The sequence below is a fragment of the Canis lupus genome, chromosome 1, assembly GCF_003254725.2.
Source record: "Canis lupus dingo isolate Sandy chromosome 1, ASM325472v2, whole genome shotgun sequence".
Classification (NCBI taxonomy): domain Eukaryota; kingdom Metazoa; phylum Chordata; class Mammalia; order Carnivora; family Canidae; genus Canis; species Canis lupus.
In genome coordinates this window covers 16,948,602-16,971,160 of record NC_064243.1, presented here as the reverse complement: position 1 = coordinate 16,971,160, position 22,559 = coordinate 16,948,602, and the positions used below count along the sequence as shown (strand labels likewise).

At 50.3% G+C, this 22,559-nt stretch overlaps 1 protein-coding gene across 2 annotated transcripts in view; it reads left to right on the top strand.

Annotated features, from left to right (window-relative positions):
* Window positions 1-22,559, top strand: part of LOC112644057 (O-acyltransferase like protein) — a 77,214-nt gene that overhangs the window by 38,526 nt on the left and 16,129 nt on the right. For both annotated transcript variants that reach the window (XM_025422136.3, XM_035712414.2), the window contains exons 8-12: window positions 4,943-5,044; window positions 10,906-11,071; window positions 12,690-12,769; window positions 20,259-20,372; window positions 22,315-22,447. In XM_025422136.3, the coding sequence (XP_025277921.1) occupies window positions 4,943-5,044; window positions 10,906-11,071; window positions 12,690-12,769; window positions 20,259-20,372; window positions 22,315-22,447 (595 nt within the window). The remainder of the gene's footprint in view (window positions 1-4,942; window positions 5,045-10,905; window positions 11,072-12,689; window positions 12,770-20,258; window positions 20,373-22,314; window positions 22,448-22,559) is intronic.

Sequence of the window (22,559 nt, the reverse complement as noted above, 5' to 3'; positions counted from 1 at the left end):
TGGGACAAGAAGTGGTTGGACAGTCTCCTTTGAGAAGCCGTATCATCTGACATTTGAAAAGCGATCACTCTGGCTCCTGTGTTAGTCACAGGCCTAAGGATAAAGGCCGGGATGGAAGTAGGGAGGTCAATCGGGTGACCTTGGCTGTGCTTTGGATGAGAAACAATAAGGGGACGGAGGAGGGGTGAGGGACAGAGGGAGAAGGTCACGGTCAAGATAGGCTCTAGAGGCAGAAGCAGGCCTATTGCTCATCGGACGAGATGTGTGAGACAAAGGGGACTGGAGAGGGATTTCTGGTGTGGCTGGGTGACAGAGGTCACGGAGGTGACACTCCCTGAGTGGAGAGCCTGGAGGAGAAGCCGGGTCTGGAAGGAGACTCAGGCTTTCTGCTGGAATCGAACGGTCCCGACCAAGTAAAGATAAAGGGAGTCCACGTCGAGGTGTCGGCAGGGCTCTGCAACCTGGAGCTCAGTGGGAATGTCGAGGCTGGAGAGGGTGACCTTGGAGCCCTTGGGTTACGGGCAGCGTGGAGGCCACAGAGCTGGGCAGATTGTGCCGGATGGAGAGCGGAACGGCGGGTCAGGCCTGGGTGCCAAGGCCTCTGCCGCCCGGCCTGCAGGCTCCCTAGGGAGTCTGAGAAGGAGTGACCGGTGAAATGTGAGGACAAGTGCGACGCTGCAGGCACCAGGGAGCCAAGACAGGAAAGTGGTTCACGAAGGATGGGCGTCATCAACAGGCCCGCAGGACAGGCATTGACTGTGCACAGAGGCGACCTCTGTGTATGGCTCTGGGGTGGAGGCTGCTGGGGTCCCCGTATGGGGCCCAGGGGTGGCCGCCCGGCAGGTGCAGCAAGGACGGCGTGGCGTGGAGGCACTGACCGTGGCAGGGGTGCCGCGCCGTGTGTGGGGAGGGTCCCAGGAAAGACAGGGGACCCCACCACATACCTGCATCACATGCTGGGAAGGACCCAAGGGAAGCACCGCGCAGCTGCACAGTGGTGCTGGCCAGAGGGTCTCGCAGCCAGCTTCTGGTAAGGGCCTCGTAGTTGGCTTTTTTTTTTTTTTTAATTAAAAAAAAAGTTTAAAAATTTTAGTCTATGATATTCTTGGGACGCCTGGGTGGCTCAGCAGTTGAGTCTCTGCCTTTGGCGCAGGGCATGATCCTGGAGTCCCGGGATCGAGTCCCATGTCGTGCTCCCTGCATGGAGCCTGCTTCTCCCTCTGCCTGTGTCTCTGCCTCTGTGTGTGTGTGTCTCATGAATAAATAAATAAAATCTTAAAAAAAAAAAGGTCTATGAAATTCCAAAGTGTACGAGCCACCAGACTAGCCCACAAACAGGGCGGAGCGTCAGGAGGGGGCCTACTGACCACCAGTTTCTGCAGCACTTACCTACCAGGGTGGCTTGCTCCCCGTCCTCCTCCAGACGTTCGCCCAAATGTTCCCTTCCCAACGACGCCTTGATTGTCCTCCTTGTTGGAAACGGACCCACCAGCACTCTTAGCTTCATTTTGCCTGATTTATTTTTTCTCTTTATCATACATGCTCAGAGATGCCACTTACTTATTACTTTGTATTAATCATCCGTGTCTCCCCACTGGAACATAAGGTAGGACTTTTTCTGCTTTGTGTCCTGCTGACATTGGTGCCTTAAATCAGTGTCAAGTGTATTGCTCAATAAGTAGCTGTTAAAATTATTTTCCTTCTTTCCTTTTTTGTTTTGGAAATGATTTCTTAATTGTTTTAGCCCTAGATTCTGGTGTGATAGTTTCTTGGGGTTAATGGAGAAAAAGTAGGGTACAGAACGAGCTGAGACCGGGCCACCAGGGCAGCAGCTCATGCTAGGAGGTGGCCAGGGTGACAGTAGAATGGCCCACACAGGCAAGGGTCAGAGGCCACTGTCTGCAGTGATATGGGAACCACTAGGCACCAGACTTTCCAAGGGGGCACAGCTGAGTCTAACCAGGCAGGCAAAACCCAACTGCAGGGACCTGGTGGGTGGGGAGGTCTGCCCCGGAGACAGCTTTCAAAGTCTGGACCTCTGTTCCCTGCAAGACGACTGTAAGAACAAGGCAAAACAAGACACCAAATGCTGGATGGGACTGAGTGGCACAGCTCCAAGCCGTGGGAGGGAGGCTGGCAAGGACGGATCGGGATGGCTGGAAGCAAAGCCAAAACTCAAGCTGGAGGACTGCCACCAGGAGGGAAGAATGAAGGCCTGAAAAGCCACTGGTCGTGCCTGGACTATGGTGCGAATCTCTGAGACGACAGGGACGCCATTGGGTCAGCCCTGAGAATCCCAAAACACAGGCCAGGGCCCTGAAATTTCAGATGTTCAAGAAAATGACAAATATGCACCCCTTTATTGTAAAGACTACATATCTGACTCCTGGCTCGCTCTGGGGCCTGGGAAGTGCCGGGCCTTTTATTGGTTCTCAGAATATAGCCCCAATGCAGTTGTTCCAGCATCGTCTGGAAGGCTGTTAGAAATGCAGATTCTCGGGCCCCGTCCCAGACCCACTGAATCATACAGTCTGGGCTGTAAGAAGCCCTTGGGGTGCTGCTGCCATCTGCTCAAGTCTGCGAACCATGGTGTGAGGAGCTGAGGAAGGCAGAGTGGAAACCAGCAGCTCCTGACCCAGCCTAAGAGATCAAGGCAACTGTCTCTTTTCCCTTTTCTCTTTCTCATAGCCTGGCTCAGGAACTGTTTTTCCCCCCTTCAGTATTCTTTTTTTTTTTTTTTTTTACTTAGAAAGTGCACATTGGAGGTGCCAGTGTGGCTCAATCGGAAGAGCAGGTGACTCTTGATCTCAGGGTCGTGAGTTCAAGCCCCACATTGGGGGGCGGGTAGAGATGACTTAAATAAATAAACTTTAACAAATAGAAAGTAAAAAAGAAAGTGCACATATTCTCTTAAATAAAATTTTCATTTGGACAATGGACATATTACTGAGTGATTCCTCGTATTGCCATCACGCTAAGAGCCTACGATTTTTTTTTTTTTATTCCATTTACTAAACCCAGGAGGTTGGAATGAATATCATGCCCGTTTTTACAGCTGGGAAAGTTGATGTGCAGAGATAAAACAACTTGCCCCAGTCCCCCCAGCTAGGAAAGCGAGAGTCAGAACGGAAGCATAATGTCTGTTTTGTGTCCGAAGCGTGTCTTACCCACCATGTCACTCATATGTTTACGTAGTACAACTAAAGACTTCTGACTCTCCCTGGTGACAGTTGGGGGGACCCTTTCTAGCCCTTGAGCTGACTTCGCGCATCTCTACTGTGCGATTGTACTCTTCCCCAGTGGGGTCAGGTCTCTGGGTCTTCCCGGCATCCTATAGCGACTTCTGCTCACAGCCTGTTTCCTGCCAGCCTTCCTCTTTGTCCTCCGGATGAACTGAACGGCTGGATGGTGCATGCCCGCAGAGAGGGACCCCGATTCATTCTTTCCTGAAATGAAGAGGAGGCCAGAATTGGAATTGGCTGTCCTACTTCCACATCCCAGTGCTCCCTTCAACATGTCTCTATCAATTGTGTTCCTATTATAGTGAACCCAACTTGCTGCGTTTCAAAAGAAAATCATGCTGGCAGAGAACAAAAACATTCTCTCACCCTCCCTGATCCCTTCCAACACACACACACAGCCTTCTTTCGCAATAGGAAATGCATTCGTTCCTTAGGGAAACACCCACAAGGATCATTGGCATGAATGTCGAAAGGTCAGGAAACTCACTCACAAACTTGCTTGTCATCAAGTTGGCACTCAAGAGACATAGCCTGTTTCTTTAGCTGAACATTCTGGGGAACACATTTGTCATCAGGATGTGTTGGTTGAGAATCTTGGGCAACCTCACTGAGTCTTTGAGCCTCTATTGCCCTACAAGGTAAGCAGGGATCGTAATATCTTCCCTTTTACCAATCACTCACTCAACAAACATTTATTGCCAAGTAGTTTGGTATTGCCCTAGAAGCAAAAGCAACACCATTAGTGAAAGTACTTTGAAAATGAGTGGCACTGGGACGCCTGGGTGGCTCAGCGGGTGAGCATCCGCCTTCAGCTCAGGGCGTGATCCCCGGGTCCTGGGATGGAGTCCAGCACTGGGCTCCCTGCAGGGAGCCTGCTTCTCCCTCTGCCTGTGTCTCTGCCTCTTCTCTCTCTCTCTGTGCCTCTTATGAATAAATAAATAAAATCTTAAAAAAAACAAACAAACGATGTGGCACTATAGAAGTAGAGGGCTTTGGATGTTATTACTTCAAAAGGCTAATGTGGTAGCTCTTAGAGTGGTTCACCAAATATTTCTGGTTCTCTTTCTTCTAGGCCCTTGATAACAGTCTACTACTCCCGGCCCCACTGCAGTTGGGTGGGAATGAGGTCTGGCCGATGATGGGTACCTGGTGTTGCCAGTATGCTAAAGGGCTTTAAACATGTCACTTCTGGGCTAGAACATTTATTTCTTTTTATTTTTTTAAAGATTTATTTATTTATTCATGAGAGGCACACAGAGAAGCAGAGACACAGGCAGAGGGAGAAGCAAGCTCCATGCAGGGTACCTGACATGGGACTTGATCCCAGGACCATAGGATCACGACCTGAGCTGAAGGCAGATGCTCAAGAGTTGAGCCACCCAGGTGTCCCTGGGCTAGAAGCTTCCATTGCTGGTTTGAAGCCCTCTCGCAAGCTCTTGTTCTCTGCCCTGGTTGCTGGTGACCTTTTGGATAGTGACTGCTCCCTCAGCCTGGGTCTCCTGGTGAGGAAGATGCTGACCTCAAGCATCTGGCCATGGGCATGCGGCCTAAGCGCGATAAAAACCTATGGTTTTAGTATTGGAGGTATTTTGTTACTACAGCATAACTTACTGTACCCTGATAGAAAGCCAAGTTAACCATCCGGTGAACTGCATCACTGGTAAGTTCCTCCTGTGACTGGTCTTCTCTCTCTCTCTCAGTGGCTGGTTAAGTGCAAGGTCATTTTTAAAGATACACCAGGATTCAGACCAAGGAAGAACCCTCAGCGTCATACTCAGATATGTCCTCAGCCGCCTTACAAGGTAGGTCTCTTTGTATAATCTCTTTTTAAAAAAAGATTATTTATTTATTTATTTATTTATTTATTTATTTATTTATTTATTTGAGAGAGAGAGAGAGCATAAGCAGGGGGAGCTGCAGGCAGAGGGAGAGGGAGAAGTAGGCTCCCCGAAGAGCAGGGACCCCGATGCAGGACTCGATCCCACGACCCTGGGGTCATGACCTGAGCCGAAGGCAGACGCTCAACCGACTGAGTCACCCAGGCACCCTGTATAATCTCTTAATTCATTATTACTGTGTAACAATTTATTACTTTTTGGTATTTAGCCCTCTTTTGAAATAATTTTCAAAGAGAAACCGAGAGACATAGTTTTCTTCATAAAATTGATTTTTGCTGGCTTAATGGCTTTTGCCAGTGGAAGATTCCAATTTTCCTGCTATTTGTCCTAGGAGAATTTGAGCTATATTAAAACAGCCTTATTCCTCAGCTGACGGGCAGCAGATTTCAATAAATGTACTGTCAGTTTTCCCTGGAATGTGTATTCAACAGGGGAATGTGCATGGCTCCTCTAAATTGGTAGTAATGGGTCCTATAAGTCAGAGTACTAATGGTAATGATAAAAAATAAAATAAGATCGAACAAGGAGAGGGGCAGGTGAAGCTTGAGACGGTGGTCCTTCTGCTTGGAGCGAGGCAGGGAGGACATGGTCCTCTTCACCAATGTGTGGGTGGTTGGGGCGGGAGGGGATGCGGTATCAGGACGGAGGATGGAGTCCCTGGGTGGCAGACAGGTAGTGATGCAATCAGACCCACAGAGTGTAGGGAGAAGAGGAGACTTCAACTCAACCCTTTTGTACATTCTCTAAGTCATGGGATGTTGCCGGCCGAGCTGGACCAGCTCTCGTTACTTATGGTCCATGCCTCTCCTGCTACGCTTCACTGTCACGAAACAGGAAGGGGGGACAGTCTTCTGACCTAGTAAAATGCAGTAGGTAAGATCTGACTCTGCTCAATCCCCCACCAGCTGTGTGACCTCGAGAAAGTGGCTCCACCTTTCTGTGTTGGAGTTTTCTCATCTCAAAAAATGGGAAGAATAATGGCATTCATGCCATTGGATTCTCGTGAGGATTAAATGAGAGAACGTGTGCTAAGAACTTAGAAAAAATGTGTGACACCCAGTAAGCCTTCCATAAGTACAAGCTGCCATCATTATTCTGGTTGCTACTTGCACCTTGTAACTTTTCTGGTAAATGAGGTAAGAATGAGTCTGAGCTAAGAATAGACCTCTACTGATTTCTTTTCACTATGACCTTTGTGGTTTCTTCCAAATGCTATTAAATCCAGCCCCTTGACCTGGACACTTGGCAGAGTGCTTAGTCTTTCAATATCTTTTGGGTCCTTGGCACTGGGTTTAGCTTATTCTACCCTGGGGTCTTCTGTAGAGGGACCGGCATTCAGACTGGAGTTTCTTAGTGGGGGATGTTGATGGGTTGTTAGGGGTGGGGCGTGGGATCCAATGGCACACTGGGTTCTGGCTGGGAAACCTGCATCAGAAGGAAAGTCCTAGAGCGGGGGACTGAAGAGTGGGAAGTGTTTTAGCCGGCAGATACAGCAGTAGTGGGGGCAGAGAGAGAAAGAGAGAGAGAGAGAGTGTGTGTGTGTGTGTGTGTGTGTGTGAGGCCTCATGGGGCAAGATGGCGGTGAGGATCCCATAATTAAATTGTTGCCATATCTGGGCTGGACAGCAGATCTGGACTGGTGTTGGCATTGGGAATGGAGAGAGGGCAAGTCAGGAACACTCAAATTTTCTAGCCTGAACAACGTGGTGGATGGTGGTGATGCTCTTGAGATAGGGAGCTCTGGGAAGGTAGCAGACAGGAGCCAGGAAGAAAGAGTTCAACCTAGGACAAAATTTTGTTGAAAAATTAGAGGAAGTAGGGATGCCTGGGTGTCTCAGTGGTTGAGCGTCTGCCTTTGGCTCAGGGTGATCCTGGAGTCTCGGGATAGGTCCTAATCGGGCTCCCTGCATGGGCCCTGTTTCTCCCTCTGCCTGTATCTCTGCCTCTGCCTGCGTCTCTGCCTCTCTCTGTGTCTCTCATGAATAAATAAGTAAAATCTTTAAAAACCAAAAAAAGAAAAGAAAAGAAAAATTAGAAGAAGCACCACCAACTGAGTTTGAACTCACTCTGTGAGGTAAACCCAGTGAGAAAGCAGCCACGCTCCTAGCCTGTTTGATATTCTCATTCTTGTTATTATTCACTTACGATGGATTGCTTGCCTACTTACCTCCAAGAGGACTGGAAGTAAGATCATTTGTTCACTCTCTCCTCTGTATTTGAGGCCCCACACCGTGTGCCAGGCGCTGTTGTAAGCCCTGGGGACTCAGCAGCCTGAGGGTTACATTCTAGTGAATAGAGACAGGCAGTCAACAAATAAACAGGCAACATTAAGTTGCAACGTGCAAATACATTTATTACAGGTCAGTGATGAGAAGTGTCACACAGGGCTAATGTGGAGAGGGAGGCATGATGCGGTCTTCCTCTGGAAGGGTAGTCAGGGAAGGTGACATTTGTCAAAGGAAATAAAAGAAGGTTCTTTTTTTTTAATATTTTATTTATTTATTCATGAGAGACACACAGAGAGAGGCAGAGACACAGGCAGAGGCAACGGAGTCAAATTTGAACTCGTCTCCCTGCGGGCCATGTAGGGAGCCCAACGTGGGCTCGATCCTGGGACTCCAGGATCACGCCCTGTGGGCTGAAGGCAGGCGCTCAACCGCTGAGCCACCCAGGGATCCCTTAAAAGAAGGTTCTATGCAAAGAGAAGGCTGTGATGGAAGAAGGGCCTATGTGAGGAGTGGGTGCAGAGAAGGGAACACGGTTGATGTCTTTGAGAGGGGACGCCTGGGTGACTCAGCAGTTGAGCATCTGCCTTTGACCCAGGGCATGATCTTGGAGTCCCAGAATTGAGTCCCCTGTCGGGCTCCCTGCAGGGAGCCTGCTTCTCCCTCTGCCTGTGTCTCTGCCTCTCTCTGTGTGTCTCATGAATAAATAAATAAATAATCTAAAAAAAAAAAAAAAAAAAAGAAACACACAACCCCAGAGAGCCCACCAGAGTGGAGCGAGCAGCACTTGGAGAACAGAAGGAAGTGGGGTCAGGAAGGTGGGCGTGGGCTCCAGGGCCCGGGTTGGGTCATTCCGGACCTCTTAGCTGCCTTAAGGACTTTCTATTTTATTTGGAGACAAGAAGGCTTTGGAGGGTTCCAGGAGGGGAGTGGCACGGTCAGATTTACATTTTCCAAGAATCACTCTGAGACTAGATAGTGAGGGACAGAGGCAGGGAGGGGAGGCAGCTGGGAGCTTTTGCAGCTATAAGAAAATGCAAAACCCAGCTTCCAGGGGCAAATGAGAACAAAGATTATGTAACTGGAAATGAGGGAAGTAGATGTTCCTGACCCTTAAAACTGTGTGATTATTCCAACCAGGAGCCACATTTTAAAAGTCAGGAGGTAAAATAAAATAAAATAAAATAAAATAAAATAAAATAAAATAAAATAAAAGTCAGGAGGTTCTTTTTTTTTATGTAAGTAAAAAATTTCTGATAAAAATGTCTGTAACAGAAGGTTATGCACTAAAAGTAAGGACACCCAATCCCGTCTCACTCCCCGCAGGCCACCTCTGTTAACAGCTTCTTGTGAATTCTTGCAGATGCTTTCCATGTATTTATATACATTGGTTTTTTTTCTCATTATATGCTGTTCTATTTTGTATGTAGCTTTTTTTTTTTCACTTAATAATTGAATGTTGGTTGTTGGTATGTCTCTGCATGAGAGGACCCACCAAAAAAAAAAAAAAAGAAGAAGAAGAAGAAAGAAAGGACCCACCTTACTGACTTGAAAGGTTGCTTGGGAAGGTGCCATGTGGGTGGGCCATTGGGAGCTCCACCTGTCACTATTAATGGGCATGGCGGAACTTCCAAGTTTTTTGCTATCTTAGACAATAATACAATGTCTATACATTTTTGTGCACTTTTCTGAAAGTGTTTTTTTTTAAAGATTTTATTTATTTATTCATGAGAGACACAGAGAGAAAGAGAGGCAGAGACACAAGCAGAGGGAGAAGCAGGCTCCTCGCAGGGAGCCCGACATGGGACTCGATCCTGGGTCTCCAGGGTCACGCCCTGGGCCGAAGGCGGCGCTAAACCGCCGAGCCACCCAGGGATCCCCCCAATCTGAAGGATTATCATCCCCCCATTTCCTCTCCAGGTGAAAGAGAGAAGTCCTGTAATTTTCTCAATGTGAAAATTTAGACAAAACTAGAGCACACATCTCTGGAGCCTTGCTCCTCAAGATGGGGCCCACCCCAGCAGCTCTCCTGCCTGCACAGGCCCCACTCCAGAGGCTGCCCGTCAGGGAGGCCAGTGCCCCTACCCTGTTCCTTCCCGAGGGCATCTGACCTGAACTCTGGCTCTGAGGGGAGCAGGGGGTTGACTTACTCTCCCCGAGGGAGGTGACAGATGGTGGGGAGAGAGGCTTGGGAAGCGGAGCCCAGGCCTGTAGGAGCAGCTGCGGGGCAGCACGGTCAGATGGCTAATGTGGCAGGGCCCAGGCCCAGGGAGGGCTCTGAGGTCGCTGTCTGAGCCGATCTGGGGAGACGCGTCTTGGCACAGTCGGTGGCCCTTTCTGTCTGACTGTGATCTGCAACTCCAGCCTGCTCCCTGCATGCCCCCAGCCCTCCGGCCTACCAAACACATGCCAGGATGTTATCGTTGTGGGGAGGACAGGAGGCCACCAGGTCTGGGGCCTGGGACCAAGTGGAGGCTGGGTGCTGCCCTATGACTCTGCTGGGGGGTGCGCCTGCAGCAGTCCTGCCCTTCCCATCTGTCACCACCCACCCTAGGCCCTGACGCGCCCCCTGAGATGTTCGGAGATGCTGCTGGGCCACATGCTGTACCCTGAATTTTGACATGTGTTCTTTTACAAGATGGCTGGGATCATAGCTCACCCAGAATGCCAGGACTGTGTCCCAACCTCACTTCTAAACTGGACACCAGTGTTGTCCAGTAAGTACCCACCAGACACGTGGCCCATGGCAACGTGCGGCGAGAATGCAGTTTACACACCGGATTCTTAATCAAAGAAGAAAGGATATAAAGCAGCTCAGTAATTTTTTAGATTGATTACTTATTGAAATGACAATATTTTGGATTCATTGGGCCACATAAAGTATATTATTAAAATTCGTTGTAGCTATTTTTTTCCACTGACAAATGCGGCTGCTAGAAAGTAAAAACCAGGTGGCAGGTGTGGCTCTTCTGTTTCTAAAGGACACCTGTGCTTTTTTTCCCCCCCATCATCTTTGTAGCTGCTTCAAGTCCTGCTTGGAAGGGGGTAGGGTATGAAGGAAGGGAGGGAGAAATAAAGCAATGAAGGGAGAGAGGAAAAGACAGAGGGAGGGAGGAAAGGTATTGTCCTGGCACCGGGGCAGAGAGGACCGCATGTCCCATCTCAGCTCTGCTGTATGGCCGGGCCACCTTGGCCAAGTGGCCACAGTTCTCAGAGCTCTAGTGTCCCCATCAGTAGAGCAGAGGTACTATGTCCCTGCCAGGAGCCTTCCGAGGCGTAGAGGCATCTGAGAAGCCCTAGTGCGGTGGCCCCTTGCTCAATGATTGAGAGTATTTTTTGCATCGCGGCCCCAGAGGTGGCTCATGTGGGAGCCCACGATGCTTTACCCATGAACGGAGGAGCCTCGAGGCGTGGGTGGGTTGCTGGCCTCCCACCCGCACAATGTGCTTTGGAGCCTCTCTGTGGCTCACCCAGGGGACGGAGTGGGACCAGCGCGGAGAGTCACCCTCCCCGGCCCCCACCCCCGCTCTCCCCTGCCAGGTTACAGCCTCTGCACATGTATTCCGTGTGCTTGTTGGTTGGATTGTTCTCTCTGGCCCCCTGGGGGCCCGTCTGGGAGGTGCCCAAGTCCCACCTGGATAACTGCCGGCACGCATGGTGGACAAATCTGCTGCTGCTCAACAATTTCCTGTCCGTCGGGAATGCGGTGAGTCCCAGGTTCTCGGCTGGGGCCAGGCCGGGGGCCGTGAGCAAGCCCGGAGCCTCACTTCACCCGGTTTGGTGAGCTTTCCCGGGGCCAGCCCTAGTCTGATGCCCTTTCTTCTGGCACATTCTCTGGAGTAACAGTGAAGCCACGGGAGGGTGGGCTGCGGGCAGGGAGACTAGCCTCCCAGGATGGGTGACTGCAACCAAACCGTCTGGGCAGGTGCAGCTGCTGTGAAAAGCAGCGGGAGAGAGGGACGGAGCAGAGCAGTGGGCATCTAGGGCCCAGCCCTCTGGGTGCACGTCCCGGATGCAGCGGCCTGGCTCCGCTGGGTTCCAGTTTGTGTCACCCCGTCGAGATAGGACACTTTCTCCACCTCCATGCAGATGGCCTGTCACTGGGACGGAACGTCGCACTGCACCTTCCCTGTGATGAGTTCTTTTCCGCTTCCAGCCAGATGTGGCAGGGCCACCACATCTGCGCACGTTGGTTGTGGCTTCCCCAGGGCCCTCCCAGCCTCGTGATGACGCTGGAGTAAACGGAAGGGAAATCATTCTGATTAGATCACGTCACTGACTTTTGCATATGCCTTGAAAGCAAGGCTGCAGAGAGAACCACTAAAGTGTGGCTAATCCCTGCACGTGACAACTTACCAAGCAGGTGGCTGCCTTCCGTGAGCAGGTGCCCAGCAGCTCGGGCAGGGCGCACATCACAGTCTAACTGCCTTCGGGTGGGTCTGCGACAGGGCCCCGGGAGGACAGGCTGGCTGTTGGCCCAGATGCACACTGGCTTGGCCCATAGGTGGGAATCGGTGGCAAGGATGTGAGCCAGCCCACCGTGGGCCCCTGAGAGTGGATGTGAGGGCCGTCAGGCCTTGAGTATTCACAAATTTCCCCTTCAAGGGAACTTCTTCCTAACTGGGACAAGGAAAGCTGTCCCTTCCAGCAGATGAGTCTGATCTCCCTTGGAGTGGGGGGGTGGGGGTGGATCGGATGCAAAAGGAGCCTTTTATCTCTGAAGCCCTGGAGAGATTGAAGAAATACAGGTAACTGCCTCGCTTCACACAAACACAGGCAGCCAGCGGACCGATGGGGCTTCAGCCAGCGGATCACCTGTCAGGCATGCGTGGGCACCCTGGGGCTTCCCACAGAAAGCTGGATGGGGCCAGGCCTCCATCCTAAATGAGTATGCCCCTCCCCTGCAGTTGGGGAGGGCTGGCAAGGCCGGGAAGAGGGAGCAGCATGGACCCTTCCCACCCCGATGGCACCAAAACGATGACTGCTCCTAACATTCGTGTCATGGGAGAGCACTGAGCTCCCACAACCATCCTGGGAGCTTAGCTATTACTGCTTTTTCCAACAAGAGGAAAAACTTGTCTGCATTTCCATCCTGTAAGCTGGCAATGATCATCCCCACCACGCAGGCTTGTTAAATGAGTAAATGAGTGAGGTACGTGAAATACCTGTAACCCCAAATTCCTTTGTCTTTCCATGGAAGCACCCCACCCTCCACCCACAGGTGCCCTGTGGATTCCTCCTCCAACCAGCTCCCGACAGGTGAGACAATGTGGGGCGGCCCCGGGCGCCAGGGGCAGGAGTAACCTCGGCTCCTCTCATTTCAGTGTAATGGTTGGACGTGGTACCTCGCCAATGACTTTCAGTTCCATCTCACCACGCCGGCGATCGTCCTCATCCACAGAAAGTGAGTGTCCCTGCGACAGGTGTGTCGCCCCGTGGGATGTCTGACCTGACCTCTCAGCAAGCGCTGCAGTAAAAGGGCAGCTTTTATGATGTAGGAGACGAACCTTTTAGAACAGTTCAGACACCGAATGCTCCTGTTTACCTTTCTCTGCATCCTCCTCTGATCTTTGTCCTACACAACTGCCTCTGTGTTCTTGCAGAGTTATCACCAGCGGGCACTAATAGCCTCTGCTTTTCCCACTTAATGGTCCTTGTAAACATTTCCACATAGCCATCTGCCTACTTCTCAATTTTAGGAGTTCTGTGCCATTTTTGTGGTTGGCCATCTAGATTAGTTCTAATTTTTCGTGACTCCAAACGACACCCCAATACTGTCTTTGTGCTACTTTTCCCTCATTCATTTCCTTGGGGTCCTATTTCCAAGGGGAATTACTAGGTCAAAGGGTAGGAACGATTTTGTGGCACTTGTGACAAATTGTGTGGTTATTCTCCAGAAAGAATGAGGTCATTTATAGCGCCCCAAGCAATGCATCAGTGTACCTGTTCCCCATATCCGATATTTATTAGCTTAATTTTTGTTAGTTCTAGAAAAGCTCTAAGGCCTCAATAATACACAAGGAGACTTCTAGCTTATGAGTTACCCATGCCATATTTTAAAAGATATCTCTTTTTTGTTGTTGTTCAAATACTTGTTCAATTTAAGAAACACGGGAAGAGAATGGGATGAAGAGAGGGGAAAACCCTATCACCCTTGATCCGTTCCTCACGCAAGGAAAGGACTCTCTGTAAATATCTTTGTGTTTATCTTTCTGATCTTTTCCAGCACAACTTTTTTTTTTTTTTTTTAGGGAGAAAAAGCCTTTATTTCATGGTTTAAAAAACAAAACCCAAAAAGAACTGTTTTTAAATAATTGAAATGGAGGGGTAAAAACGGACTTAACAATATGAAAATCATGGTTAGTAAGTAGTGGTCCCCAGTATTTTTAGGATATAGAAAACCAAGATCAGTATTCCAAGGGAAATACCACTAGTAGTGTATAAAAAAATTAATTTTAAAGAACAAGCTCTATGTGAACTTGGAGATATGCACTGGCCTCACTGTGGCAGGTCACCTCAGAAGTCCCAAGACACTGGGGTAAGTTTCAATAACACTATTATTGGTTGCAATTAGGATATAGTAACTTCTTTTTTTTTTAATAAACTTATTTTTTATTGGTGTTCAATTTGTCAACATACAGAATAACACCCAGTGCTCATCCCGTCAAGTGCCCACCTCAGTGCCCGCCACCCAGTCACCCCCACCTCCTGCACAACTACTTATACGTGAAAGGAATCTGTATCTCTACACTAATATCTTTCTTTTCTTTTTTTTTCAACTAATATCTTTCTTTTAATAGTTTTATGACATAAGCAATTTCCTAGATTATTTTACTTCTAAGTAAACATAATTTTAATGTCTGCATAACACTCCATTCCATGAATGAACTCTAATTTAGTCAAATCTTCCCCTATCATTAAATACTTGGATTATTTCCAATTTTATGCTTTTATCAATAATAGTCTGATAAATATTTTCATGGTAACGGTTTGTCTCCAATTCTGGCATTTCTTTAGAATGCATATCTTTAAGGGGAATTACTGGGTCAAAGGAGCATGAATGGCTTCTAGGCTCTTGAAGCATAAAGACAAATCACTTCCCTTAAAGGTCTATCAATATTCAGTCCTCTGGCCATCTAATTACACTGTGGCCAGTATGGAATGTCAATACTAATACAAAACAAAATACAAACCTTGCTATTTTGATATGTAAGAAACAGTCATTTTTCACATCTGACTTCCAAGTCTTCACTTAGTAGCGGTGCAGCTAAGTTCCAAATATGTGTTGACCAGCTCTGCATCACGGTTACCTGTTAATGCTCTTTGAAGGAGAGACTTTTTTTTTTAAAAAGACTTCATTTATTTATTTCTGAGAATATACAGAGAGGAGAGAGAGAAGCAGAGACACAGGCAGAGGGAGAAGCAGGTGCCATGCAAGGAGCCTGACGTGGGACTCGATCCCGGGTTTAGCAGTGCTAAACTGCTGAGCCACCCGGGCTGCCCCTGCAGGACAGATTTTTAAATCACAGGCTGACCCACGATGTTGCCCATTCCAGCCACATGCAAACATTCAAGCATCCTGGGCAAGGGAAATGCATCCTAATTTTTTTTAAGATTTATTTATTTATGGGATGCCTCGGGGGCTCAGTGGTTGAGCAGCTGCCTTCGGCCCAGGGCATGATTCTGGAGTCCTGGGATCGAGTCCCACATCAGGGTCCCTGCATGGAGCCTGCTTCTCCCTCTGCCTGTGTCTCTGCCTCTCTCTCTGTGTCTCTCATGAATAAATAAATAAAATCTTTTTTAAAAAAGATTTTATTTATTTTAGAGCATCCTAATTTTCATTTAATCTAAGAATTAAACACCTAAAAAAAAAAAAGGAAAATCTGCTTCTTCACATATCTTAGACACACAATGCTTTCTAACTTTCAATGTAAAGAGGTGTTTTGTTTGTTTGTTTACTAAGTCATTAAAAAAAGTTCCATGAAAAAAAAAAGAAAAAAAAAGAAAAAATTAAAAAAAAATAAATTAAAAAATAAATTAAAAAAAAAAAGTTCCATGGCTCCCACTAAGCACAAAGGCAGTTTGCTGGTATAGTGAGTTTAAGTCAGAAGACATGGGTTCAAATTATGACTGGTAAATCACTGGTGAGGGGACCCTGGGGTAAGTTGTGAGACTCTCATCTTCAGCTTTCATGTCCATAAAATGGAGATGGTGGTGCTTCAGGTCGGGGTTGGAGGACAAAGCAAATCATACACATGGGAACCAGCACAGGGCTTGCCTGTCAGTAATGTGCAACCACATGTCACTCAGCTACCTATTATTTGAGATTCCATGTGATCACCATTGTCCCCAGCTGCTGTCCCCAAGCTGGGGCAGCCCTTTGCCCCTCCCAGTCGCACAGGGAGGTGGGGGAAGGGTGGCTGGATAAGCCACTGTGAGCATCTGCTTCACTAAACCCATTCAGGAGTGGCCATCTCCCTATTTTCTCTGCACCATCCCTATTCCACAAAGGGTTGCCTTATCTGGGCAATTGGTCCCCTTCCTTGGCTTTTTCTCAAAACACCCTTTCCAGAAGGTGCTGATGTGGAGCAGTTCTTAATGAAGGCTTCCCAGATTGAAAGGTCTGCATTCCTCTTCTCAGCCTCACCCCTTCCCATACACTTGCCGCTTCACCCCTTTTTCATTCCACTCCTCTGAGGTAGGTGAGCCTGTGTGGAGACCCGAACCAGTGCCCGGTTCTGGGGGGTGTCGGCCTCTGTGTGATTGCTGTGGGGAGAGCGAGGAGGTCCAAGTTCTCCCTTACCCAGTCTCCTGAAACAAAAGCATCTGAATTCAAATGGTTTATTTTCTCAGAGGGGAGGTTCAGGGGCAGGGAGTATACTTTTTGATAGCATAACAGAACTGAGAAAAGCATATGAAACTGAAATAAAACCTGGTAGGGACGCCTGGGTGGCTCAGTGGTTGAGCATCTGCCTTTGGCTCAGGGTGTGATCCTGGGATCCTGGGATCGAGTCCCACAGCAGGCTCCCTGTGGGGAGCCTGCTTCTCCCTCTGCCTGTGTCTCTGCCTCTTTCTCTGTGTCTCTCATGAATAAATAAATAAAATCTTAAAATAAAAGAGAGGCACCTGAGTGGTTCAGTTGGTTGAGCATCTGCCTTTGGCACAGGTCATGATCTCAGGGTCCTGGGATCGAGTCTTATGGCTCCATGCTCGGTGGAGACTCTGCTTCTCCCTTTCCCTCTGCCTCCCCCACTGCTTGTGCTCTCTCTCTCTCAAATAAATAAAATCTTTTAAAAAGAAAGAAAAGAAAAGAAAAGAAAAGAAAAAAGAAAAGAAAAGAAAAGAGAGAAAGGAAATCTGGTAATAAGATGGAAATGAGATCTAATAATTACACTGCTATTTATTTTGGAAACAGAGATTTAAAAAAAATAGCTCTGAACATCCTTTGGTAGAAGAAAGACCTACCACTGGATGCCTGCTTAATTTATACTCACACGTCCCAGGATGAAATCCCCAAGAGTGCTGGGAATTAGGGATTAGTGTGATCTCCTACCCTCACCCTCACAAGGATGGACAAGGAAAGTCAAGATAGGTGGTAGAGATAGCTCTGGGATGCTGACCAACCCCCCGCCCCCAGGCCCCTTTGAGAGGGCAGGCTGATTCCTGGGGTGCTCCTGAGTCGCTGATCTCTCCTGCTGCCTGAACAGGAGCAGAGAGGCCTCAGGCCCACAGAGGTGGATTCTCCCTCCTACAAGACAGTGAACCCTGAGAGCTCTCTAGGGGAGGGGGAGCTGCTGGGCCCAGCAGAGCCAGGCGGACCAGTTCTGGGGCGCTGTCACAGGCATCGGCTCCCTGAGGGTTACGGCTGCTCCAAGGGCTCTGGAGACCTTGGCAAGTGCCTGTGGGAACAGGTGCGTCAGGTGCGAGGCCTCAGCAGGCCCGGCAGCCCTGGCAGGGGAGGAAGGGCAAGCCTCTGCAGGTTTCCTCGGAGGTGGCATTTGCAGCAGGACGTGCTGATTGCTGCTCCAGGTATTTGTGAAGAAAGAGCGAGAGAAATCCTGTAGGGGATCCTGGCCAGGACGCTGGGGGCTGACAGCTTGCAAGGAAGACTGGGATCTTCTCAGACACAACTACTTTTCAGGAGACACTACGCTATTCCTTCCTCTTGGGCTATGGCCCCTCAATGGACCTTGTTGAGGGACCAACCTCTGGAGAGAATGAGGATGGTGGTCGGCGCCTGAAGCTCTGGGGTTTTCTCCATCCCATGGTCACAGGACTAGTTCCCTCAAAAAGCCAAAAAATATAACTGCTGACCTGAGGTGGCAGGGGAGCCCTTTGGCACTGGGCCATTTGTGCTGTGGGCTCAGGGGCCCAGGAGGACGGGACTCACAGGACGTAAGGCGGGGCACAGGGCACCGTGTCCCTGTCTGTCTGTCCTGGTACCTACGTGCATTCGCTGGCTCGGGCTGCGTGACAAGGTGCCATACATGAAGGGGCTGACACAACAGAAATTCATTTCCTCGTGGCTCTGGAGAGTAAACGTCTAAGATCAAGGTGTCAGTAGGTTTGGTTTCTTCTGAGGTTCTCCCCATGCCTTCACATGGTCTTCCCCGTGTGGTTGTCCGAGTCTTTTTTTTTTTTTTTTTTATTCATGAGAGACACAGAGAGAAAGGCAGAGAGAGAAACAGGTTCCCCACGGGGAGCCTGATGCGGGACTTGATCCCAGGCCCCCAGAATCATGCCCTGAGCCAAAGGCAGATGCTCAACCACTGAGCCACCCAGGCGTCCGGGCTGTCCGAGCTTAATCTCCTCTTCTCAGGAAGGTATCATTCAGATTGGATGAGGGCCCATCCCAATGAGCTCATTTCACCTTAATTATCTCTTTAAAGATGTTGTCTCCGGATAGACTCACATTTAGACTCACATTCGGAGGTTCTGGATGTTAGAATTTGGGGGGTACACCATCCAGCCATAATAGTCTGTTTAGGAGGCTTTATTAGTTTTATTATAGCAGCGGCTGGCCAGTGGAGACCCGTCGGACTCCTGAGAGGAGGTGCTGTGCACTGGGCTCAAGTCCCCTGGGGAGTTAGACAAATATTTACTTGGGTGAATGTGGGTTTTTATTGGATGGCCTGACTGGATGGTTTACCACCCACCTGAGACAATGAGGTCTTAGTACCTCCCAACTCTAGACCTGGTGGGGACCTACTTGAGTGGCCTTGTGACTCAGGAGCCCTGGCCCCAATATCAGCATCTTCCCTGGAGGCTGTCCTGGAAGGCAGATTTCAATCCCTCAGCTAGAAACCAGCACTCTCGGGCAGCCCTGGTGGCTCAGCGGTTTAGCACTGCCTTGGGCCTGGGGTGTGATCCTGGAGACTCGGGATCGAGTCCCACGTTGGGCTCCCTGTGTAGAGCCCGCTTCTCCCTCTGCCTGTGTCTCTGCCTCTCTCTCTCTCTCTCTCTGTGTCTTTCATGAATAAATAAAATCTTAAAAAAAGAAAAGAAAAGAAAAGAAAAGAAAAAACCAGCACTCTCCAAGCTTGTGGCCGTACAACTACATTTAAGCTTCTAAATGGTGGGAGGTGGGCAGCCCGGGTGGCTCAGCAGTTTAGTACTGCCTTCAGCCCAGGGTGTGATCCTGGAGACCTGGGATTGAGTCCCATATCGGGCTCCCTGCATGGAGCCTGCTTCTCCCCCTGCCTGTGTCTCTGCCTCTCTCTCTCTCTCTCTGTGTGACTATCATAAATTTAAAAAAATAATAAAAATAAAAATAAAAATAAAATAAATGGTGGGAGGTATGAAAGGTAGGGCTTTTTTCTTTGGAGAACCCACTCGTATGGAATGCCAGTAATTCAAGGAGGGCAGTGCTAGATGGTCTGGCAAAAGGCACAGTGAGTGGACAGCATTGTTGTCATAACTTCCAAGCCCACGCTCACAGCAGACATGACTAATCCATCACAGCACCACCGAGCTACCACTCCTCCGTTCCAAGCAGGACTGGGACTCTGGAGGAAGATGGTTTGCTCCCTGCTTCCCTCACCATATAGGGATGGTACCTTATCCCCTCTGCGTGAATAACCAAGGGCAGCTTCAAGCAGCGGCATGGGATTGTCAGAGGCATCCTCCCTGCCGGGCTGTGCCTGGACAGCCTCGCACCTGTGCTTCACATTGCACCTGTGCCACTGCAGATCACTTGGGTTCGGGCCCTCATGATTCTGAGCAGGTACAACCAGACATTGCCTCGCTCTGAGCCTGTGTCTCTAAGTCTCATTTCCTGCCCCAGAACCTCCTACAGCTGAGACTCCTTCAGGACTCCTTTTGTCCTTAGTCACAAAAGTGAGGGAGAATGAGTTTTTGTGGGGCCACCCTTGACTCACAGGGGATGGATAGAAGACACTAGAAAAGGCTTCTTTCTTTCGTCTCTCAAGAACAGTATTCGGGCACATTGCCTGAGGCTCCATAGAGCATTCTGGAAGAGCTGAGCATCAGCCACCTGGACGGGCAGCATCCTTGTATTAGCTTGCCCTGCCTCCCGCTTCACACCCCATCCCTCATTCCCAACCCCCTGTCGACTACCAGCACCCGGATATTTGTCTCAGATTGCATCCGGGTGGGGGAAGAACCCCGGGACCCCCCTCTTGCGCTGCCCCTTGTCCCCCTGTGCCTGGCAGTCACCTCTCCCCAGGTCACCCCCCACGACGTCCCTGTAGTGCCTGGTGGGCGGCAGGGGACCTCCACGCCTGGCGTCCCTTGGGGCTGCAGCGGGAATTTCCGGGGCGAGCCAGGAGATGCAGCCTCGGGTCCCAGGCCTGCAAAGGGCCAGGTGCGCGGCCCGGGGCCCACAGGCGGCAGGTGCCTGGCGGCCGCGCACCTTCCCGTCCCTGTCTCCGCAGAAGTAGGCGGGTCCTCGCGCTCCTCGGGGCCGCGCTCCTCCTGGCACCTGCCGCCGCCGCGGCCCTGCTCACTCGCGCGCACAGCCTCCCGGTCGCGGCGGTCAGCGAAGCCAGGTGAGCGCGGGCAGGTGAGCGCGGGCGGGGGCCGGGCGGCCGGGGGGCGGGGCTCGCAGGGGGCGGCGGGCGGCGGCCGGGCGGAGGCGGCACCGGGCAGCCCCGGAGCGGCCCAGCCCGCAGACGGCCTTGCGGCCAAACTCGAGAGCCTTCCCACGTGCACTAGGGGGGATGGGGATGGGGGTGGGGATGGGGGGATGGGGATGGGGAGATGGGGACGGGGATGGGGGATGGGGATGAGGGTGGGGATGGGGACGGGGACGGGGATGGGGATGGGGACGGGGATGGGGGTGGGGGGTGGGGGGTTGTCCCGCCTGAAAGGGGCCGCCCCGTGCGAGTGCTTCTCGGTGGAAGAGAGCGCCCCCACGTGGCTGCCGGGGGTTCTCCTCCGCGGCCCGCTGGGGATGGAGAGGCTGCCACGCAAGGACGAGGGAGTGGAACCCGCGGCCCTACCCGCTGTGCCATTGTGCTCCCCCCCCGGGGGGGGGGACGTGCAGCCCTTCTCCCTTATAACCAGCCTGCCTGTCACATGGGGAACGTGGGACCATTCCTCGCGGATCTGCTCTCCGAGCAGCCGAGTGGGGCAGATGGAGCCCCCATCTTCTCAGTCACCTGCTCCAATTCCTCCCACGGCGCCGGTTGCTCTCGAAAGTGGAATTCCTGCTTGACCTCACCTGTCACTCCCCCACCTGCTGGCTCTGGACCAGTCAGACTAGCCTTTTAACGTCCACACGCCAAGCATGTTCCTTCCTCCACAGGCCCTTGCACCTGCTGTTCTCCCACACAGAATGCCTTTCCTTTAGAATCCAGATCGTGGCAGGGCTTGCGCCTTCATTTCCTGTAGGTGTCGGTGCAAACAGCGGTTCTCAGAGCGGCCTTCACTGACCTCCCGATGTAAAATAGCCCTGAACCTTATCTGGCATTCTGTGCACAGTGTGCACTCTGTTTGTGAGGGGAAGGAAGGAAGGAAGGAAGGAAGGAAGGAAGGAAGGAAGGAAGGAAGGAAGGAAAGAAGAAGAAGAAGAAGAAGAATAAGAAGAAGAAGAAGAAGAAGAAGAAGAAAGAAGAAGAAGAAGAAGAAGAAGAAGAAGGAGGAGGAGGAGGAGGAGGAGGAGGAGGAGGGAGGGAGGGAAGAAAGAAAGAAAGAAGACAGAAAGAAAGAAAGAAAGAAAGAAAGAAAGAAAGAAGAAAGAAGAAGAAGGAAGAAGAAGGAAGGAAAGGAAGGCAGGAAAACGAAGAAAGAAAGAAAGAAAGAAAGAAAGAAAGAAGAAAGAAAGAAAGAAAGAAAGAAAGAAAGAAAGAAAGAAAGAAGAAGAAAGAGGAAGGAAGATGGGAGGGAAGGAGGGAAGGAAGGAAGGAAGACATCCCAGGTTTTGTGACCTGGGAGCACCATGCCCTTCTCCTCACGTCACCAGCCTCTGTGGGCATTGCCAGGTGACTGAGGAAGAGGCTCATTCCCACCTGCCCAGGGGTTCTCAACTCTGGAAGCACAGAGAGTCACCTGGGGAGATTTGAAATCCACCGCTGCTTCCAGCCAGCGCCGCCTCAGACCACCTGAATCGCAATCTCCAGGGGTGTGGCCCAAGCAACCAAATTCTGTAAGAGCTTCCACGAAGAGGTGCAGTCCTGAGAACCACGTTTCTAGAGCTAGCCTGGCATACCAGCTACCAGAAACAACTCCCTAAAAAATGGATGCAGTCTTCATATTTCCTTGGGAGCCAAGGTGGGGTTGCCCAGGGAAATCTGGAATTTTAGCAAGTCAGCTGTGTCTCTAAGGCAAGATCATGAGATTATTGTTTGGGGATCATTACTGAGGAAATGAACAAATGTACCCCAAATTTTCCTTTGGATTTGCTGACTGTACCAATGGACATCTGAGAGATTCCCTTTCTCAGGTCCAGATCAAAAAGAAACTTTTGCCTTCCGTTTTTGTGTTTTTCAGTGAAAATGCGACCGTGTTGTATTTCTCGGAGTACTACACTAAGCCCTACTGCAGATATGGGCCATTCCTCGTGGGCCTCTTTCTGAGCATTTTCATGCACCAAAACCACCAGGCAAACATTCTTAAAACCAAGGTAAGCCTGCCCCCTACCTCGCTGTAAGGCGGGGTCGGCTTGGGACTGGAGTGGCCCATTTGGCCAGGCTCGTCACAAGCCATGGGCAGGAATCAGACTGCTCAGTACTTTA